The sequence below is a fragment of the Diplotaxodon limnothrissa genome, linkage group LG17 (genome assembly GCF_057381915.1).
Source record: "Diplotaxodon limnothrissa isolate DT_005_m linkage group LG17, D_limnothrissa_male_GT1.1, whole genome shotgun sequence".
Classification (NCBI taxonomy): domain Eukaryota; kingdom Metazoa; phylum Chordata; class Actinopteri; order Cichliformes; family Cichlidae; genus Diplotaxodon; species Diplotaxodon limnothrissa.
The window spans coordinates 40,602,475-40,621,231 of NC_140612.1; the positions used below are offsets into that span (position 1 = coordinate 40,602,475).

Below are 18,757 nucleotides of genomic sequence, written 5' to 3' on the forward strand. Positions count from 1 at the left end.
CCTCAAGGTGCTTTATATTGTACATACAGAGAAAACTCAATGATCATATGACCCCCTATGAGCAAGCACATGTGACTCTACCCCTGATTGTGCTCCTAAATGAAAAGGTCGATCATTCTTCCCTTATTACAATCGTATTTTTTTTAATGGATGTACACACAAAGCAATAATTTGTAAAATGTAACTGAAATATATCAAATCAAAAGTTAATTGATTCAAATAATCAGTGGGGGAAAATGTGCTCGGTGCCAATCAATTCAAGTTTATCTGCCTAGAATCCACTAAACCTTTGAGTGCACCAAAATTTGGCGATGATCCTTTCAAGAGGCGTCCCACCCAAAACCACATGCTGCCAGTGGATCATAAAAGCCGTTAGTTATGTATATTCTGTCACAGTAAGTTTTACTTATATAGTGCCAAAATCACCTCAAGGCACTTTACCTGTAGGTAAAGACCACACAGTATTAGAGAGAAACCCCCTATGAGCAAGCACGTTGGCGACAGTGGGAAGGAAAAACTCCCTTTTAACAGGAAGAAACCTCCGACAGAGACAGGCTCAGGGAGGGGCGGAGCCATCTGCTGTGACAGAAGGAAGACAGGACAAAGACACGCTGTGGAAGAGAGCCAGAGATCAATAATTATATAATAATAATACTAATAAATCAGATTTACGGGTTTAAGGTTTCACATCATTACTGTATTTAAGTTAATTTGCAGTCACTGGTGTACACTGTAAACTCTTTGGTTTATTTGCTTCCAATACACTTTCTGCTTTATTTTTTCTTCTTTAACTTCTCAGTTACGTATCTGATACACACTGAAACATCCATCAAAATGCTGCATGTTACATGTACCACAGCAACTTCATTAAGTGGACGCATCATATTTTGCTTTGTTCTTCCTACGTTGCTACACACAGACTGCATGTTTACAAGGTGAAGTAGTTTGTAGTAACTCCCCTGGATGAACGCTGCACTCCAACTAGGCTGTTCGATTTATCCAGACAATTCCTTTTTCAATCTTCGAGACCCCACAGACATTCCCCAACAGAAGAGTTCTTGTATAAAGACATACCGATTCTCCCTCAGCTGCCCCTCGTTGGGCTGAGCCGCCCTGCTGCTTCCTGGGAGAAAGCACATGCCTCAAACCTGTGCCTGAATGATTTGGGTTTGTTGATTACTCTCACTGGGGCTGTTTGTTTTTGAGCGGCTAATTTGCACTGTTCTCGGTAGATTGTGTTGATTTTACCGAAATAAACCTGCTGCATCTTTGTTTATAGGTTAGCGCATTGTTAGCAGATCACCCGCAGAAGTTTCCACTCCTATCGACGCATTTTTGCAATCGAAGCGTCACGCTAACTTAAATCTGGCCCTAGATTTTAGTTTGACATGTTGTGAAAGAAACTCAGTCATGAAAATGACCAAACCCACTGCAAGACAATCTAAAATAATTGAAACTTCATGTAGATTTTATCTTAGGAATGTCAAGTCGCAACTGTGCCAAAATGAAATCTTCAAAAATCATCCGATCCACAGAATCCTCTTTGGTTCTTAACCGGGCAGATCAGCCCGTGAGCGCACAGGTCGCACCTGCATTTACCTGACAGGTGTTACTAATGTTTTCTACACTCTATATTTGCACCAAAGGGGACAAAGAAATAGACCCCGGCAGATGTTTGCAACAACACGTTGTCCTCAACATCTGTTCCCCTGCCCTTTCCCACCTCCCACACGTCCATCGTTCTTTCTGTTTCTCCTCTCTCTGATTGTTAGACGGCAACTTTGCATCCAAAAGCAGCTTGAAGTCACAGATGTGATGAGAAAGAGATGTCTGTGCAGTTTAGCTAAAGTTTTATGTGTGCAATAAACATATAAGAGGTGGACTGCAGACAAAGAAACTGCACGAACAACGGAAAGGATGGGGTGGAAAGTTGGGACAGGGAGAGAAAGGAGTCGAGAGGTGTAGAGGGAAAAAAGAAAAAGCGAGAGATAATAAGAGCGGAGTGAATGAAAGCCAGCCTGCAGCGCAGACAGACTCACAGCTGAGCTGGAGGGTCACCGAGTTCCTACAGAGCAGAACAGAGCAGACTACAGAGGGAAGGAGGGAAGGAGGGGGGGTGTTGATAAACAAAGTCGTCTCTTTGGATGGAACTTCCTCGGCTCCAGTGAAACCAGTCTGAAGCACTTTTATTAAAGGAGCTTACTGGGGGGTAAGTGGCAGCGGAGGGGAAGCTGAAAAATAAAATCTTTTGGCACAAAACTGAGCTACAACTATTAAACAACAAGCTGGATATCCTGAGTAGATTTTTCTTCTCTCTGCCCTCGCCACAGTGGAAGTGCATCCAAAATAAACCCACTGGGACTCAGTGGGATCCATGTAAGCTGCACTACGTTACCACCAGGGTTTCTTTTGACTACATTCTTCTACAGACGGGCCAAAATCCACAGCAGTTTGTTACTTTGTTTTCATTAATGAGCTTTATGCTCACTGACAGGTTAAGCATGTTATTTAGAGGCTGCATTAGGTTGACAAACATTAATGTTAAACCACATGGTTACTATTCATTGCTGAGCAGTTTGATTGGTGGTTTGTTCCCGTGGTTCAAAAAAAACCTCCTTGCGATCGCTTTGGTTGCCGTAGTTGCCCATAGCGTGAAGCTTGGTGAAGCACAAACCAGGAACAAAGACTGTTTGTCTGTTTACCACGAAGCAAACATGGTCCAGCCCTAAACCCACACCGTTTACGGCTTGCTTCGCACTCACCTACAACTACTTACTGAATCGTTGGCGGGCGTTTGCAGACAAGTCGGTGCCGTCTATGCAAACTAAAGGCGACGGACGTGCAACCATCAAAGCAAAAACCAATGAGCGACACACAGCGGTCCCTCGCTGTCACGCGGTTCACCTTTCACGGCCTCGCTGCTTCGCTGATTTTTTTTTTGTGCAATTTTGCATGCTTTTTTTTTTTTAAACAGCGCATTGTGTTCTGCGTCCTGATTGGCTGTAGACCGTTGTCAATCAATCTCCTCCGTGCCGTGTCAGAATGCATTCAGCTTGTCAAATTTACATAAATCTTCGATCGCTAGCAGCGTGACTCTGAAGTGCTGCACTTTATGTTTGCAGGTTTTCTCCCCAACAAACAACAATGTCGACGAAACGTTTTGCACAGTCAAATGCAGCTGCGGTAGCACCCAGGAGGCAGAGGAAGATGCTTAAGGAAGGTAGACGTTACCGTGTTTTCCAGATTATAAGGCGCATTAAGCAAAACAAAACAGTCAGATACGTCAAACTTTACTCAACTCATTCTTCTTGCTTCCTCTACTTCTGTACCATGTTCTGGACCTGGAAACAGGGTTTGGTCTTTGGCTTCATTCTATAATCCTGGACTTATTTTTCTACGAAGGTCTGAACTTTGAGAGTTTAAACACGAGATAAAGTTTGAAAATGTTTATGCCTATCGTTATTTTAAGAACGCAACACCCGCGATAAACGAGGGACCGCTGTATGCTTACATTTCTCCTTAACAACCAGTGGTTGCCAGGCAGTTGCCGACTCGTCTCGATGCTTGTGTGACCGAGCGTTAGGAGGATTACTGTAAGAACTTCGGGGGGGTTGCATGCCAAAGAAGCCGATAGAAGAGCTTCGTGTAAAAATGTTACGCGGTGACACGTCTGAACCCCTAACGAGGGATTTAAAGGGGCTGAGGAGCGCTCAGTGCACAAAATGCACAAAATGCCACAGAAATCAAAATTCAAAAAGGATAATAATCCTAATAATGTTTTTAAGTGGTTTAGATTACGAGAGCATTAGTAAGAGGAAGGCTGCTGAGCAGCTGACTGTGATGACTTGCAGCTTTTAGTGTGTATACTACTTAATGGCGGCCGTCCAGACCCTTGAAAGTGACTATAAACAACATTATCTTAGATGAAAACAATTTTATGTTGAGTCCTTTTAAGCCGTCTCCTCACTTCTAATGGCCGATATTTTGGCTGAAGGCAAACACGTGCAACTCACCTTACACTCTCCGTTTACACACACGTCCAGAGAGTCGTCTCGGCACGGCGTGCCATCCACCACAGCGGGAGAGCGCTCGGTGTAGAAGTTGTATCCTTCTGCGAGGCAGTTGAGAGAGCAGGGCTTCACCCCACCTGGATATCCAAACAGATCAGTTTATCACTGAGATGATATTGGAGGACATTTTCAAATAAATCCCCCAAACTGGTGATTCTGACTGCAGAATAACAGGTGCCTAATAGGCCTCCTGTGGGCTTTTTCTCCCATCTTACCTACTGATAGTACAAATGCGCCTCTGATTTAGCCACTCTGACACAACTCTAACCAGTGTGAATGTGGGATAATATGGAAATGAGGGTAAAAGCATCGTATCCTGACAGGGCTGCAGACAGAACAGGCAGACTGAGAGAGAAAAGAGTGGAACGGTACAAGTACAACCAAAGTACAAGCAGCTGAATCTAATTACATCTCTGCTTTTGTGGCACATATGGACACGAATCTGAGCGAGACTTCTGTTGGGAATCGACATTAGCATCCACAGCAATTACATGGAAAAGCCAATCAGCTGAAGTAACGCGTTATATGGGACATTTCTTAAAGTATTGATGCTGTAAAATGAATTTTGGGGGCAAAACAGAGCGACAAACACAAACGTGTACATGCATGTGTAATATTTATTATGCAAACATACCAACATACTTAAATCTAAGTATGTTGTGCATGCACACGCACACACAGCATTGCTAAAGGTCTTCTCCTGCCAGGTGGCATATACTGTATCATTCATTAATCTGTGCACTTTGCCAGCTGCTCCACTATTTGAGTGACTGGTGACATCAGCTTGGCGTGCGTTTGTTTGTGCTGGCAGCGCTAAAGCAGGTACAGCGCCGGGCCGCAGAGAGAGAGCGAAAGAGAGTTGGAGAGTTTGTGCTGGCAGAGCTCGCAGACAATAAAGCGGTCCGACCGCGGAAAACTACAATTCCCATGGTGCCTCGCTTTGGCAGGGCAATCACAGCAATCACTGCAGCAGCAGGGTGTGTGTGTGTTATAACCTGCAGGGTTTTGGTGTATGGAGTGTGAAAGTGGAATGTGAAGGCTGTTGGACCGAGAACAGTAACGGAGAGCAGCTCGACAAAACGCTTATATGGAGAGAGGCTTTTTAACGAACTGTCCTTGGCTGTCTGCGCCGAGAGAGAAAGGCTGCCTCTGTTCTCCGTGTCGGAAACAGAACTCGGAGACGGCTTGCATTATGGCGAGCTGGATAAAGCAAAAGGAGGGGAGTCGTCTGTGGGGGGGGGGGGCAATGACAGAGAAAGAATAAGGGAAAGTGAAGCAGTCTCCACCGAGCGTGACGTTATAAGGAAAAGGCTAAAATGAGCATTTGAGGACAGAGGAGTGATCTGGCCTCAGCGCAGGGCAGAGACGATGGCAACGCTCCTATTTTAACAGCTGCAAGGGATTTCCATTGTAAAATCAGCTGACTTGATGAAAGGAGCACTTGTTGCCTCGAGTTGGAATCGGATGGCTGACCGTCTCTGTAACCCATTATGTTACTGGAGGGCCAGATTAAAGGCAGTTATGTCGCTGAAACTATTTATCTTTCACGTCCAGGTTCAGCGTCTAGTGCTCATCAGGCGCGAGGAATTCCTGCAAGGCATTGTGGGATGCATGGCTCTCTGCAGCCAGCATCTGCAGGCCAGACAGGGGCGAGTCTGCAGCAGCAGGAGCTTCGATTCACGTTTTGCTCTCTCTCCACGCATGCACGCGACAGTCTTTACCCTCGTCTCCTCTTTTCCTCTCTTGGCTCGCGTCCTTCTCACCTTCATCTCACCTGTACTGCCCTTTTATTCGATCCTAATATCACAATTCTACGCGCTCAAGACACAAACCGCGGTCCAACTGTTTAAGCAGTGAAACAAGGAGAGCAGGACTGACATCTCATGGAAAACTTTCCTTTAAGCCACATTTTTAAAGGTAAACAGGATTTTAACGAGCTTATAATCACTCAGCAGATATAGCATGTAACCCATATGATTCAGCTTATCCAGTAATCACTGTGTTCTTGCTGTTCAACACAGGAGAGCATTGTGTAAAGATGTGGATGGACTGATCTTTTAGGTAAGTAGTGGAGTAAAGAAGTAACTGAATGCGACCTTAACCTTGGATTTAATCTATGTTGAATTCATTCTTATTTTATTTCTATAGCACCAAATCACAATGGCTCTGGCCTCGACGTGCTTTGTGAAGTAGACACAATAACACAGAGAAAACCCCAGACGTCAGATGCTGCCCCCCCTTTGAGCAAGCACTCGGCGACAGTGGGAAGGAAGAACTCTGTGTTAAAAGGAAGAAACCTCTGGCAGAACCAGGTTAGGGAGGGACTGGTTGGAAGAGAGCCAGAGATTCAGAAGAACTAATAGATCAGGGGTGTCGAACTCCAGGCCTCGAGGGCCGGTGTCCTGCAGGGTTTAGATCTCACCCTGGGTCAGCACACCTGAATCAAATGATGAGTTCATTACCAGGCCTCTGGAGAACTTCAAGACACGTTGAGGAGGTCATTTATCCATTTAAATCAGCTGTGTTGGATCAAGGACACATCTAATCCCTGGAGGACACCGGCCCTCGAGGTCTGGAGTTCGACACCCTTGACCCCTGATACGAGCAAGTTTGAGAGACTCAGTAAATGGAAAATGGACTGGTTCTTCTGTACTACCGCTACCTGAGCACTCTAACTGCTTTATACAGCCAGCCGTATTCACCCTCATTCATTCAAGCACTTTTTCTGCATAGGTGCTTTCTGTCTAACATTCACACACATTCATACTCTGATGGATCCATCAGAGAAAAACTTGGGGTGAGTGTCTTGCCCAGAGATATCTGCTAACCTCCTGATTAGTGGATATGTTCATTATTTTACCTGCAAACCACCACTGACTGACCTGGTCTGGTCACACCTGATGGTCTGGGAAACGTCTGCTAGCTCACATTAAACTCATGCACGCACACAAACCCAAGAGAGACGAGCACTACTCACTCACCTCCTCTGTAAGGCCTCCAGGTGTAAAATTTCCCCCGAAAGGGGATGCTATCGAAGTTGGAACACTGAATCTCTCGGAAGTCCCGAGAGCCTGCGGGGCAGTCCTGTAACATACACGTGTGCACGCAGTTTTATACGTGCAAGCAGATAAAACACATTCATTCCAACCGTAGTCCTCTTCTTGATTATAGTGGTTTGACTAGTTGATGAGAGCAATAATGATGATGATGATGATGATGATGATGATGATGATGAAGAGCCGTAATACTCACATCTATATTGCAGGACCTGAAGCGTTTTCTCTCTCCTAGGCAATATTTCCCACCAATAGTTGGCCTGCAGTGACACAAAGAGATCCGACGTCCATCACACACAGCACTGACTTTCAGCTTTCTTCGTGTTTAAATTCACTGTCACTGCATTATTGTTTTTTCACAAACAGAGCTGCCGTCTGCCATTTTCACATGACTGTTGGTGTTAGACCGTAAACAAATTCAAAGAGAACGAAGCCAAAACAAAGATGCTAAATGACGCTTAAAACGACACAGGAGAGTGTCGGGCTCAGATTTGGGTCAATCCATTTTCAGTTTAATCAGTTCGAGACCAGGCATCTGGCATCTGCGATTTAAAAGGTCATTTTGTGATCATCCCCACTCCGCTGCTGCCTGCAAGAACATCTTGGATTAAATGATAGGACTGATGTTTTCAGCGTGTTTGAGTTTGAAGAAGCAGCATTTAATGGCTCATTTACTTCTGCCCTATGGCTTTGGATTTAATCTAACCAGTAGTGAATAAATACCAGTTTGGAAAACTAAAAACATATAATGAAAAGATCCTATTGCAATTCAAGCATCGATTACCAGGCTTCCACTTGCACACATGGGTGGGCTGGCTGTGTCCATCCTGATCTGTGTGTTTTGGATGTTGGGCTATAATCTGGAGATCCTCTGGACTGAAACAACAGCTCTTATAATATATGAATACTTACCATCTCATATGGTCATTTAACTGCAACCACAGAAGCTCCACCCACCTGCTATGCAAGCTTTCCTTTTATGAGGGGCAGCCAATGAGAAGCTACAAGGCTTATTACTGAGGATGAACCGAGACGCCACCCGGAGTAAGTAAGTAAGATAAATATGGTTCACCTTCTGAATCACACTGAGCTGCTTTAGTAAAGTTCAACAATAAAAACATGGAGGACGCGTTGGCTAAGATCAGGTGAGCTAAATCCGTACCTGGGGCTGTCGCAGTGTCTGACAGAAGAGGAGACGCCGCCTCCACATGTCCTGCTGCACTCCTCCCAGGGAGACCACAGACCCCAGCCTCCATCCACACCCTGTGGGCGAGTCCCGTACGCTACGCACACCCTCTTGTAGCACCACTGCACAGTTGCAGATACGTGTAAGTATAGCAATTATCATATATAGTTATAGTTATATTTGATTTATTTATATAGCACATTTAAGTACAACAAGAGCGTTGACCAAAGTGCTGCACAAGAATACAACATACCTACTAAAATAACTTAGAGTATTGATAGCAAACACCAAATATGAATTAACAAATAACTCTCATGCTGTATTAAAAGCCAGCTTAGGCTGTCATGGTCCGTGGTCCTGTGTCTGTGGAATGCGTGATGCTCGGGTAGCCACACCCCCGGGCTGGGCCATCACCAGCACACCTGCTCTCCATCACGGTGATTACACGGAGATCCACTTAATCCGGCGCTGACGGATGCTCCACGCCAGTCCGTTAGTCATCCCCACAGTGGTAACCAGACTTCCACGAAAAGCGTGCATTCTCTTCTGCTTGGAACTTTGTTTAACCTGCCTACTTCTGTCCAGGTTTCTACTCGGCGTCTGCTACCTGCCTGTCCTCCGGCTCAACTGGATCTCGCGGTGCTCACCTGGCCCACTCGCCATTCCCACGGACTTCCTGCCCCCACGGACTGCCACACTTCCCTCCCGAGCTCCCACGGTCCCGTTCTATCGTAAGCCCCTACTCTAACTCAGTCCTGATATGCTTTCCCTGCTTCCTGGCTCCCTAGTAATCATCTCCCCTTTCTATTGCAGCCCCCCGCTGTCCCGATCCCGGCTTCCTCGTGTCATTGTTTCCCCGGGTTTTTAGTTTCTGTTTTGCTCTCTAATTTCCCCGGGTCGCCTTTCGTTGTTTCAATAAAGTGTCTTTCTGTTAGCTCGGAGTCTGCGCCTGGATCCTTTCGTGCCCGCGCACCGCGGCCCATGACATAGGCGCTACGACTGCAAACGCTCGATCGCCTCTATGAGCCTCAGCCTTGGTAAAAGCAAAAGATCACTTGATCTAAGAGATCTAAGGGGGTATAAGGCTGCAAGAGGTCAGAGAAATACCCGGAGCCTGTGCATCCAGGGCTTTGTAAGGCAACAATAACATTTTTAAATTAATTCTGGACAGGATATGTGCAGCAACATCAGGCGTCGGCATATACGCTCTAATCTCAAAGAGAAAACAAAAGAAACACACGTGACTCACAAACCTACCAACGCATGTTTACTGAGATGATATTTTTCCCTTTTTTAAATTTGTAATCGTGCAGGTATTTGATGACGTGCTTCTTTATTTTCGTGAACACTCGGCCCTCACTTGCAGCCATATTTGGACTTTGTTTTGCTTTACTGCTTTACGCCCTAATTAAAACAAAAGAGCATTATTACCCCTTTCTCTATGGTGTTGGTCTGACAGATGGTTCCCTCTGCAGCGGGAATGCTGGTTGTGATACAACGGTTGCTCTTACTCATGCACCAAAGTTCACTGCAGACTTCCTGTGTGTGTGAATGAAAGAGAGTACAAAGAAAAAAACATTTGAGACGGCGAGACGTGCGATAAAAGAAAAGAAAGCATAAAGCGAGACAACCTGACGGTCAAAACCCAGACGTGAGAGCAGATGTGTGTCTTGTTCACCTTCCTCTCTTCTCCCTCTGTAGCAGTGCCTCCAACACCTGGCGGTGGGGGTTATGTTTTACTGTGTACACGTGCTCTGACCGCGTAGTATCAATAATAACGAGTCTATAAAGCAGTTTGCTGTTCCAGATGTCCGCTCACTCTGAACCCGGCTCCGTAAAACTTGACCGTGCAATAAAGTGGATGCTATTAAGCGAAGGTACGATGTTTCACATCACAGATTTGTAAGGAGATTTGAAAGGCGCCTGCGAATGGACGCACGGTGAAAGAAAGTGAGGCTCGTTGTTTAAACAACACCAGTCCACAAGGATTAGCTGACTGTAAAGGCTGGCAGAGGGAGAAAGTGTGTGTGGGTGTTATGGTGGGCACCACATGTGGGATGTGGAGATGTTTTGCTCTCAGATTCTGGATACTCGTCTCAGTCTTATTATTCTGCTGTTTAAGGTTCTGGTTTTTGTGTTTGTTGGATTTGGAGAGTTCCCGTTGTGCTTTCCTGCACTCGTTGGGTCTCGGTTTGAGGCTGTTTGTTTATACGATGCACTGGTTTTTAGTTTGTCTTGGTTTATTATAGCTGACTGTATTATTAATGGTTTCCCGTGTATTTGTTTACGCTCTGGCCCCCCTGCGTCCCCCTGTTAAGTGCTAGTGTTCATACCCGTGTCTGTGGGATTGTCCTGTTTTACTTTGAAGGGTTCATTTGTTCAGTTCTGCTTCCTGTCCGTCTCCCCTGATTCACCTGATTGTTTTCACCTGTAGTTTTCCTGCGTACAGGCTGGTGTGTCCCACGGGTGCTAACCTGTTTATTTCTCCAAAGGTTGATTCTGTTCATCTGGATGTTTTCAGTGGGAGAAATGTTTCGTCATCATCAGGTGACGTCTTCAGTCTCAGCTGACTGCAGGTTTCAACCTTATAAACAGGACATCTGCATAATGACTGAAACCAGCACCACTGAAGGAACAATGGGCTGGAGGTCAGTTCCTTAATCTTAATTATGCAAAAACTGTTTATTTCCATTGAGATTTAAGTTTCTTTGTGGATTTTATTGGTTTTCCATGTTTGTGGACTTTTGATCCCACTGTGACTTTTGTGTTTCTTGGATTATTATTCAGCTATTAAAGCTTCCTTTGTTTGTATCCTATACTTCCTGTGCCACATGTTGGATCCTCTCCAGCTTTAAACACATATAACTGTGTCAACCAAGGTGTTCGAGGCACTGCATACACCTCAAGGGCGGAAACTTAAAAGGGCCTAAAAACAAAAAGTGTGCTGCGTGTTTGTTATTGATGACGACTGCATTGCAACAAACTGCTCCTTTCTGCCTCTCGATGGGTCTCCTGCTGCATTCATAATTGTCTATAACAGCAGGGATACTTAAGACAGGTTAAATACTATCACTAACGCAGCATGAAAGTGCAATTATATGGATGCCTGTTTATGCCACTTTTGCAGAGTTGAAAATTTTTGGGTCGTTATGTTGAACTCGACTACCCCCAAAGGGCAATTCTAAAACTTGGACGTTTTATGCTGATGTTATATGAAAATCTGTCCATGCCGCTTATCCAGGGTCGCGGGGACAGCACCCTGAGCAGAGCCCGGACCTACTCCAGCTTCTCCAGGGAAAGTCCGAGATGTTCCCAGGCCAGCCAAGAGATATAACCTCTCCAGCTTGGTGTAGTGTCTAGTGTAGTATATTCATCTTCCTGTGTCATTGTAAAGACATTTCCTAATTTGTTTGACACTGACCTTTGACCTTAGAGTGTTACATACCATAATGGTGTATTTAATTACGTTTACTCACATGGTTGGAACAGAATAGGCTGAAATCTCCAAGCTGGAAAAACTTTTAAGGTGTAGTCGTGCAGTTTGACAATGAAGGTCAAAGCCAACCTCGGTACTCATGTCACGGTATATCGACAAGTCTGAAGACCACCCATAGCAAATTGGAGGTAATGTAAAGTTTTTCAACACACTAACATGAAATCTTTTTTCTCTCCAGTGGCAGAAACAATAAAAACGACAGACATCACTTAAACGTTTGTCCGTGGATCTTTTCAGAAAATATACTGTAAGAAAAAAATATGAATATTGAAAAATTCTGTAAAAGTTGAGCGAAAGATAAGAAAATATACCCACCGCGTATTTGCACTGTCGAGACCTGACGCCGTACTGAAAGCGGCACTGTTCGTCTGCATCGTAGGCCTGACCTGGCGCTGTGGTGGGGTACACAAACTCCTGCTTTGGCGGGACGTTGTTCAGGCAGGAGCCCATACCTGAGCTACAGGTGCAAACGAGGAGACAGAAAGAAAAAACACTAAACGGGCTGCGGTAAGTTTTCCTGCTCCGTCTGCGACTCGGATGTTTCTCTGACCATCAGACATTTTACACCAGTCTTCGTGAGACCGTTCCTTCCTCAACCCTCACATTTACAAATGATTTACACCGCTGCAGATAATCTGACTCACTCCAGGAAGCTGGTGATGTAATCCCGGCTGCAGGCGGACCAGATGAACGGATTTGTCTTCATGGTGATGTGGTCAGCCATCAGCTTGGCAGTCTCCTGGCTGCGGGGCCCGCAGGCGTTCCCCATGCCGTCATGGTTCATCCCAAACCTAAAGCCCATGATGATACAGTGACAACACTTTGAGGCCATGTGGACGGTAATAATCCCTGCAGCAGCGACGGGGACAGTGGAAAAAAGATCACTGTTGATAACCGAGAGGGATCTAAAGAACAGACATGTGAAAGATTACAGTCCACAGCTGTCTGACACGTCCACTTTCCATCTATCAAAAAAATCCCACCAGATGTTTCATTAGTATCATCTTAGGACAGCGGTCTCCAGGAGAACCTGGTACCCTGGTGGTGTTGTTGTTTTATTGGACATCGAGTCTGGGACTGATTTACACCTCATAAAGGCACATCTGTACGGCTTTAAAGGGGCTTAACGTCTTAACTCTCGTGTTATTATGTTTGAATAACAACAAAACGGCCAATTTTGTGTCACACGGGGTCAAGTTGAGAGCTGCCTTTCTAATTAGGTTACTTTTATAATCAATTTCTAAGGAAATTTGTGAGGATTTGTTACTCTAGTATTAAATGCTTTCGCCTGGAAAAAGAAAACACGCCTTTTGTCAAGTCAAAGATTTTACACATCAAGACGTGATTAAAGAAATATCATCAGAAAATTATTGAAATACAACCCCAGACGTATGAACGGATTTTGATATTTTACATAACAACAAACTAAAAGCTGAAATTCAGAAGCAGCGTGAGAAAAACTAAGCACGCCTCTCGATTCAGAAGCTTGCAGAAGCTTTAGCAGCGATAACTTATTATTGTTTCCTGTGACTCTATCGAGTATCTCGCATCATTTGACTCCCAATCTCACTCTGACTGGGCCGTCGCAGTACTCGATTACTTCGTTTTCTTAGGCATTCCCCACATGGAAAAGATAAATCTTCTAAAGTTTGTATCTGTCTTGTGTGAAACTTGTATGAAAAGCATACAAGAGTGAAAACAGATACAAGATCCTTAAAAATTATATAAATGAAACTTGTATGTTTTGGATACTAAAACAATATATGAAAGTAATGAGAAAGTGGCCACTTTCATGAGTAGATCATGTAAGTTTTTACTATTTCTTTTCCATGTGGGTCTGCTGTAGATGTGCTGCTGTGTTCGGTATAATCGTCCTGATTCATGAACCAATGATGACTTCAGAAGACGAGTTCATGGTTTGCTCAATGACTGTAAGGAGCCTCTGGCAGCTGAGCATTACAGTCAAACATCTCCACTCTGGTCTGTTCAAAGGACTTCGCTCTTAAAGTCTTGCCGCCTCTTCAGATGTAACTTTGCAAACTTAAGCCGTGCTGCCGTCTTCTTTTGGCGAGAAGAGGCTTTGTGCTGGCAACCCTTCCAAACAGGCTTTTTCTACTGGATTGTACTGAACTTTAGCATTTAGCATGCTTACTGAGGCCTGTGGAGTCTGATATCGAGCTCTCGGGGTTTTTGACTGACAACTGTCATGAATAGGGCTGCTCAATTAATCGAATTTTAATCACGATTACAATCTGGGCTTTCAACGATCATTAAAAATGACTGAGCCGATTATTAGCCCCTCCCTCATGCTTTACTCTCGCGCTGCTCCGTGTGGCAAATCAAGCGCACTGCTCTGCATTTCGAATACTTAAGAGGACCCGAAGGAAGCTCGGAAAGCTAAGCAGAAGTTATTTGGAGAGGAGAGTGACTGCCGTTGGTTGAAAAGAGAGGTTAAAAAAAAAAACCTTCAGTGGTGTGGAAACATTATGGGTTCGCGGAGTCAGACGTGGATCAAGTAGACACAGTGTGTAAACTTTGCTATGGTGTCGTAGCTGCACCACAGAGCAACACTGCAAAGTTTACATTTTTCATTTATTTCTTATATTGCAAACATTTGCACTGTTATCAGTATTTGCACACTATTTTATATTATTTTTTAAAGTCATTATTCAATACATTGTTATTGTTAACCCTTTAAAGCCGGTCAGAGCAGCATGCTCGTTTTGTGTAACTATTTTTAAATCCCTGTAGAACCTGAACCGCTAAGCTAGCACAATAAATTTTTCTCCATATGAAACCAGAGGAGTTGTACTTACATCTGATGCCATCAGCTTGTCCTAGGTCATGGTTTCCTTCCACATATAGCTTTGCAAAAAGTGCATAAAAAGCGCTTGCAGGAACAAAAACATAATATTCCAGAAACACGCTTTGCCGATCCGATCAGCTGTTCATAACACTTCCCACATTGAAAAAGACGTCAACGGGAACTATCGCAAGTGACGTCATTTTCGCAGAAAATGTAGTTTTTTACTTGTAGGCCTTAGAACTCGAATTGCACTGCTGGAAATAGTTTATTTTGATGCACATGCACATTCTTTGCAAATTTGCATCATAGGATTGTTTTTTTTGTTTTTCCTGCAGTATATAAAAATTTATGTATCTCCAAAAATAAAACTATGAAGACACTCAAAATAAATTTCCTGTGGTGGGAAACTATTTTTTGCAACTTTATTGTATTTAAAGTTTTGAGGGATAAACCTCTTAAATTTCTCCAAGTAGAAATATATGTAAACAAAACAAAAGCGATTTTCAATTTTTTTGTAGTTTATTGCACTTTTTTGCAATTAATGTAGTTACTATGGACTTAATACATACACATTTTTAAAATATAGGCTATAACAGTTGTATTGATGTATAGCAACTTGAAATGCTCCCACAAATGGCACTACAGCATGTAAAAAAAAAATAATATAAGCTCTGGCGGACTTGGTTCTATGGTAGATCTTAAAGGGTTAAATAAATATCGTCAAATAATCGTGATCTCAATTTCAGTGAAAATAATCGTGATTATCATTTTTGCCATAATCGAGCAGCCCTAGTCATGAATGTTTTTCACGTTCTTGGAAATCACCCTGTGAATCCTCATTGCTGATGTCTGCAGACCAGCAAACTGACAGAACTTCTGCTTCTTTGGAGGCGCTCACAGTTGCTGACGATCAGTTCATCAAGTGCTACTCACACTCTAGTCAGGGTTAGGGTTGGCTTTTTGTTAAACGAATAATGACACGGTGTAATATGTCATGACTTATTGTTCATCGTAGATCATATTTACCTCATTTTCTCAGGATGTCCTGATACATAAAAGGCGACACTTCCTCGTACTCCTAACGGCGGGCATATTTTCATTCCTGAGGTTTCTTTCAGCAAAGAATTTTTGAATTATTCTTGAAAATAAGATAAGTAAGTAATAAGATTAATCAGCAAAGTCAGTACGCTTGCATGCTGAAGATCTTTGTAATTTATGCACAAAATTTTACAATGCAATGTTTGAATCTCTAAGATTTCACAAAAACGTAATTAATTGTTTGCTTTACTGTATTTGATTAACAGCTGTAACCTCAGAGTCACGTACAAGAAGCAAAGGAGTCCATGGCAGGCAGCGATATCACTCTCAGTAGCTGCGTTTGTTCTCAAAACGTTCCACCTCCCTGCAGAGTCATTCGTGTTTGGTCCCCTCATGTGTGCACCCTCATGTGTGCACGCTCATGTGTGCACGCTCATGTGTGCACCCTCATGTGTGCACCCTCATGTGTGCATATATATACATTAATTAGTCATGTTGACAAGGTACCCTCAGGGTTTGGGTGCTTTAAAAAACAAAGACCTGTGTTAACCATTAGGAAAGCAGAACCCTGATGGATCCACCATCTGCACGAATACTTCTCGATGCTATTTTCATACACAAATGAACGGGACGGTGAATTGCTGAAGGATACAACAGTAACAGATGTTGAGACAGAATTGTACTCCCGCTCGTGAGCGGATTTCACTGGGATGCAAAGGAACGACATTCAGCGTTCTTACTGATGGATTTGACTCGTGATGTTCGAGACTCGGTCCCCAGCAGAAGATCAGAAACACCCCGAAGGGACATTTCACGTTTCAGGAAGGACAACCAGGTCTAGTTCACGGATCACAGATTGTGCGTCTTTTTTATTTAAAGAACAGATGTTTGTCATCACGTGTGAAGCACTTACCCGTGGCCTCGGTGCTCGATTTCTAAAAGAAACACTTGTGGATTTTGACCCCGTTTCCGGAGGTTTATAACACAACCCCCCAACGCATACTTTGAAACAAGGCTGACACATTTATACGGCATTTTCGTGGGATGGTGGTTGAAAGACATTTCAGCATCGCTATAAATCAATTCCTTTAAATCCCAGACAGCTTCAAACCCATGTTTAAGTCTTGTTTCACGGACAGCTGCGATGGATCTACTCATCGAGTTGGCAGCCGGTTTAATATTTGCAAAGGCTGTATATTCTGGAAACGACGCTGCCGTCTGTGGCCAGCAGCATCGAAACTAAAGGAATATTTGTAATTCTTCTGCTGTCTGACACCTCGAGCTCTGCAACGCTCCTGCCTCTGTGGCGAAGATGAATTTGTCCTGGAATTCACAAACTTGCGGGATTTTCCTATCATTCGACAGATTTTTATCGAGCCAGAGTAATTATATTAGAAATACAAGTAAACGATGTTGCACAGCGATGAGATGATATCAAACAGAAGTCTCTTTTTTTTGTGCAACATCTGCAAATGTGTCCAGGAAATGAAAAATGAGAGCGTGCGTGCGTTTGTTACTCACGTGTGTCCAATCTCATGGGCGATAGTGAAGGCCGTCCCCAGGCCGATGTCCTCGTTGATGCTGCAGCTCCTCTCTGGCTCACACATCCCTCCTACCGGAGCCAGACCTGCAGAAATGCACTCTATGAATATAAAAAACAACTCTACTCTGAAGCAAGCACACGAACCGAATGAGAATCCCAACTGAGAGAAAGGATGATGTTCCCAGCAGCCGCAGCTCACTATTTTGCCAACTCTGCTTTTAGTAAAGCGTGCGTTGTTATCAGTAAACATGCAGAGTGTAAAAGTACACAGATGCACATCATTTGCATCGCACCTTCTTGAGCATGTAAGAACTTTAAACATGCATGCACACTTTTTTTAACGTCAAACCTGCAACTCTTTGGAAAGTAAGAGCACACTGGGTGGGACCCTTGAAATTATTCTCAGATGAGTAACTGATTTCAGAGTTAAGGATGGAAGAAGGTGTAGGGTTACGTTTATGGTTACGGTTGGGAGGAAGCATGAAGCTGTGACGGTCAGGGCTAGGAGAAAGAGTCAGCGGGATCAGAAATATGGAAGTTTGTGGTCACGTGTGATGGAAGGTTACCTAGAGTTTCACAGGGCTTGTTTTTTTGGATGCAGATGTCATACCTGCAAGACGTGAGGAAAAACAAAAAGGAGGTTTGACAGTCGTACACAACAAGGTGCAGAAACTGCATCAGCTGCTGCTTAAGATACATGTGAACACACTTGGACACGCAGCGTAGTCACACATGCACACAGTAGCGACAGCAGACGGATAAAGTTTTAAAAGAACAATAGGCGGAAACCGCGGACGGTCACTGCGGTGTCATCGCGTCTGAACAGCTTCCATCCCCGCTTGATAAATGCTGCTGTAAAACCGAGCTGTTCTCACCAAGCCGCCACCAAGACCGCATCTCAAAAAAGTTGTGACATTTATCTGCTTTCACGCCCCACCTCCCCTCGCCAACGCTAACCTCCCGCAGCTCGAGTTCGTGGCACATTCTTTTGCACAGAATAGGAAAGTATTTGTGGCAGCGCTGCCCGAGCACAAGTGCGTTCAGATGACTCTGACCAAACCGTGGCCGTGCTGTTCACTGTTGCACATTCCTGAGTCAATAGCACCAGTGTTTTTTTTGTTTATACTTAACACGCATCTGCCACTGGTGTCTGCATTTTGTGCATTAAATGCGAGTATTCAAATAACGTAAACTATGATTCATCACCTTTTTCCCCCCAAAGTTAAACTATGTCAGTATTTGTTTTAGCTCCCTTTTTTGGGGGCTGCAAAAATGAGATTGTAAGCATACGAACACTCATGCCTGCCATAAATGTTGACTTGCACAGAGTCTGTATCAGTTTGCAAAAAGCTATACTGTATAAATTTCCCCCATCCCTTAAGCGGAGCGATGCCAAAACACCGGTTCAGGAAAAGTGGAATGAAGAGAAGTTAAAAACAATCTTCAGTGTCGGGCAACACTCGGACTACATGCTGTCGTTTAAGACGAGTTAATCGAGGGAGCCGCGTCAAATTCAGCCTGTCAGGACTTGATAGCACATTAAATCCATCCATGAGATCCAG

The 18,757-nt window shown here is 44.0% G+C and overlaps 1 protein-coding gene across 3 annotated transcripts in view; it reads right to left on the minus strand.

Moving 5' to 3' along the window:
• The window catches only part of adamts10 (ADAM metallopeptidase with thrombospondin type 1 motif, 10), a 51,623-nt gene that overhangs the window by 9,607 nt on the left and 23,259 nt on the right, over positions 1-18,757 (minus strand). For all 3 annotated transcript variants that reach the window (XM_085375778.1, XM_085375779.1, XM_085375777.1), the window contains exons 8-16: positions 17,762-17,805; positions 17,174-17,279; positions 12,453-12,599; positions 12,124-12,265; positions 9,744-9,851; positions 8,289-8,434; positions 7,323-7,386; positions 7,052-7,154; positions 4,014-4,147 (exon numbers count right to left, since the gene is read on the minus strand). In XM_085375778.1, coding sequence (XP_085231904.1) covers positions 4,014-4,147; positions 7,052-7,154; positions 7,323-7,386; positions 8,289-8,434; positions 9,744-9,851; positions 12,124-12,265; positions 12,453-12,599; positions 17,174-17,279; positions 17,762-17,805 — 994 coding nt within the window. The remainder of the gene's footprint in view (positions 1-4,013; positions 4,148-7,051; positions 7,155-7,322; positions 7,387-8,288; positions 8,435-9,743; positions 9,852-12,123; positions 12,266-12,452; positions 12,600-17,173; positions 17,280-17,761; positions 17,806-18,757) is intronic.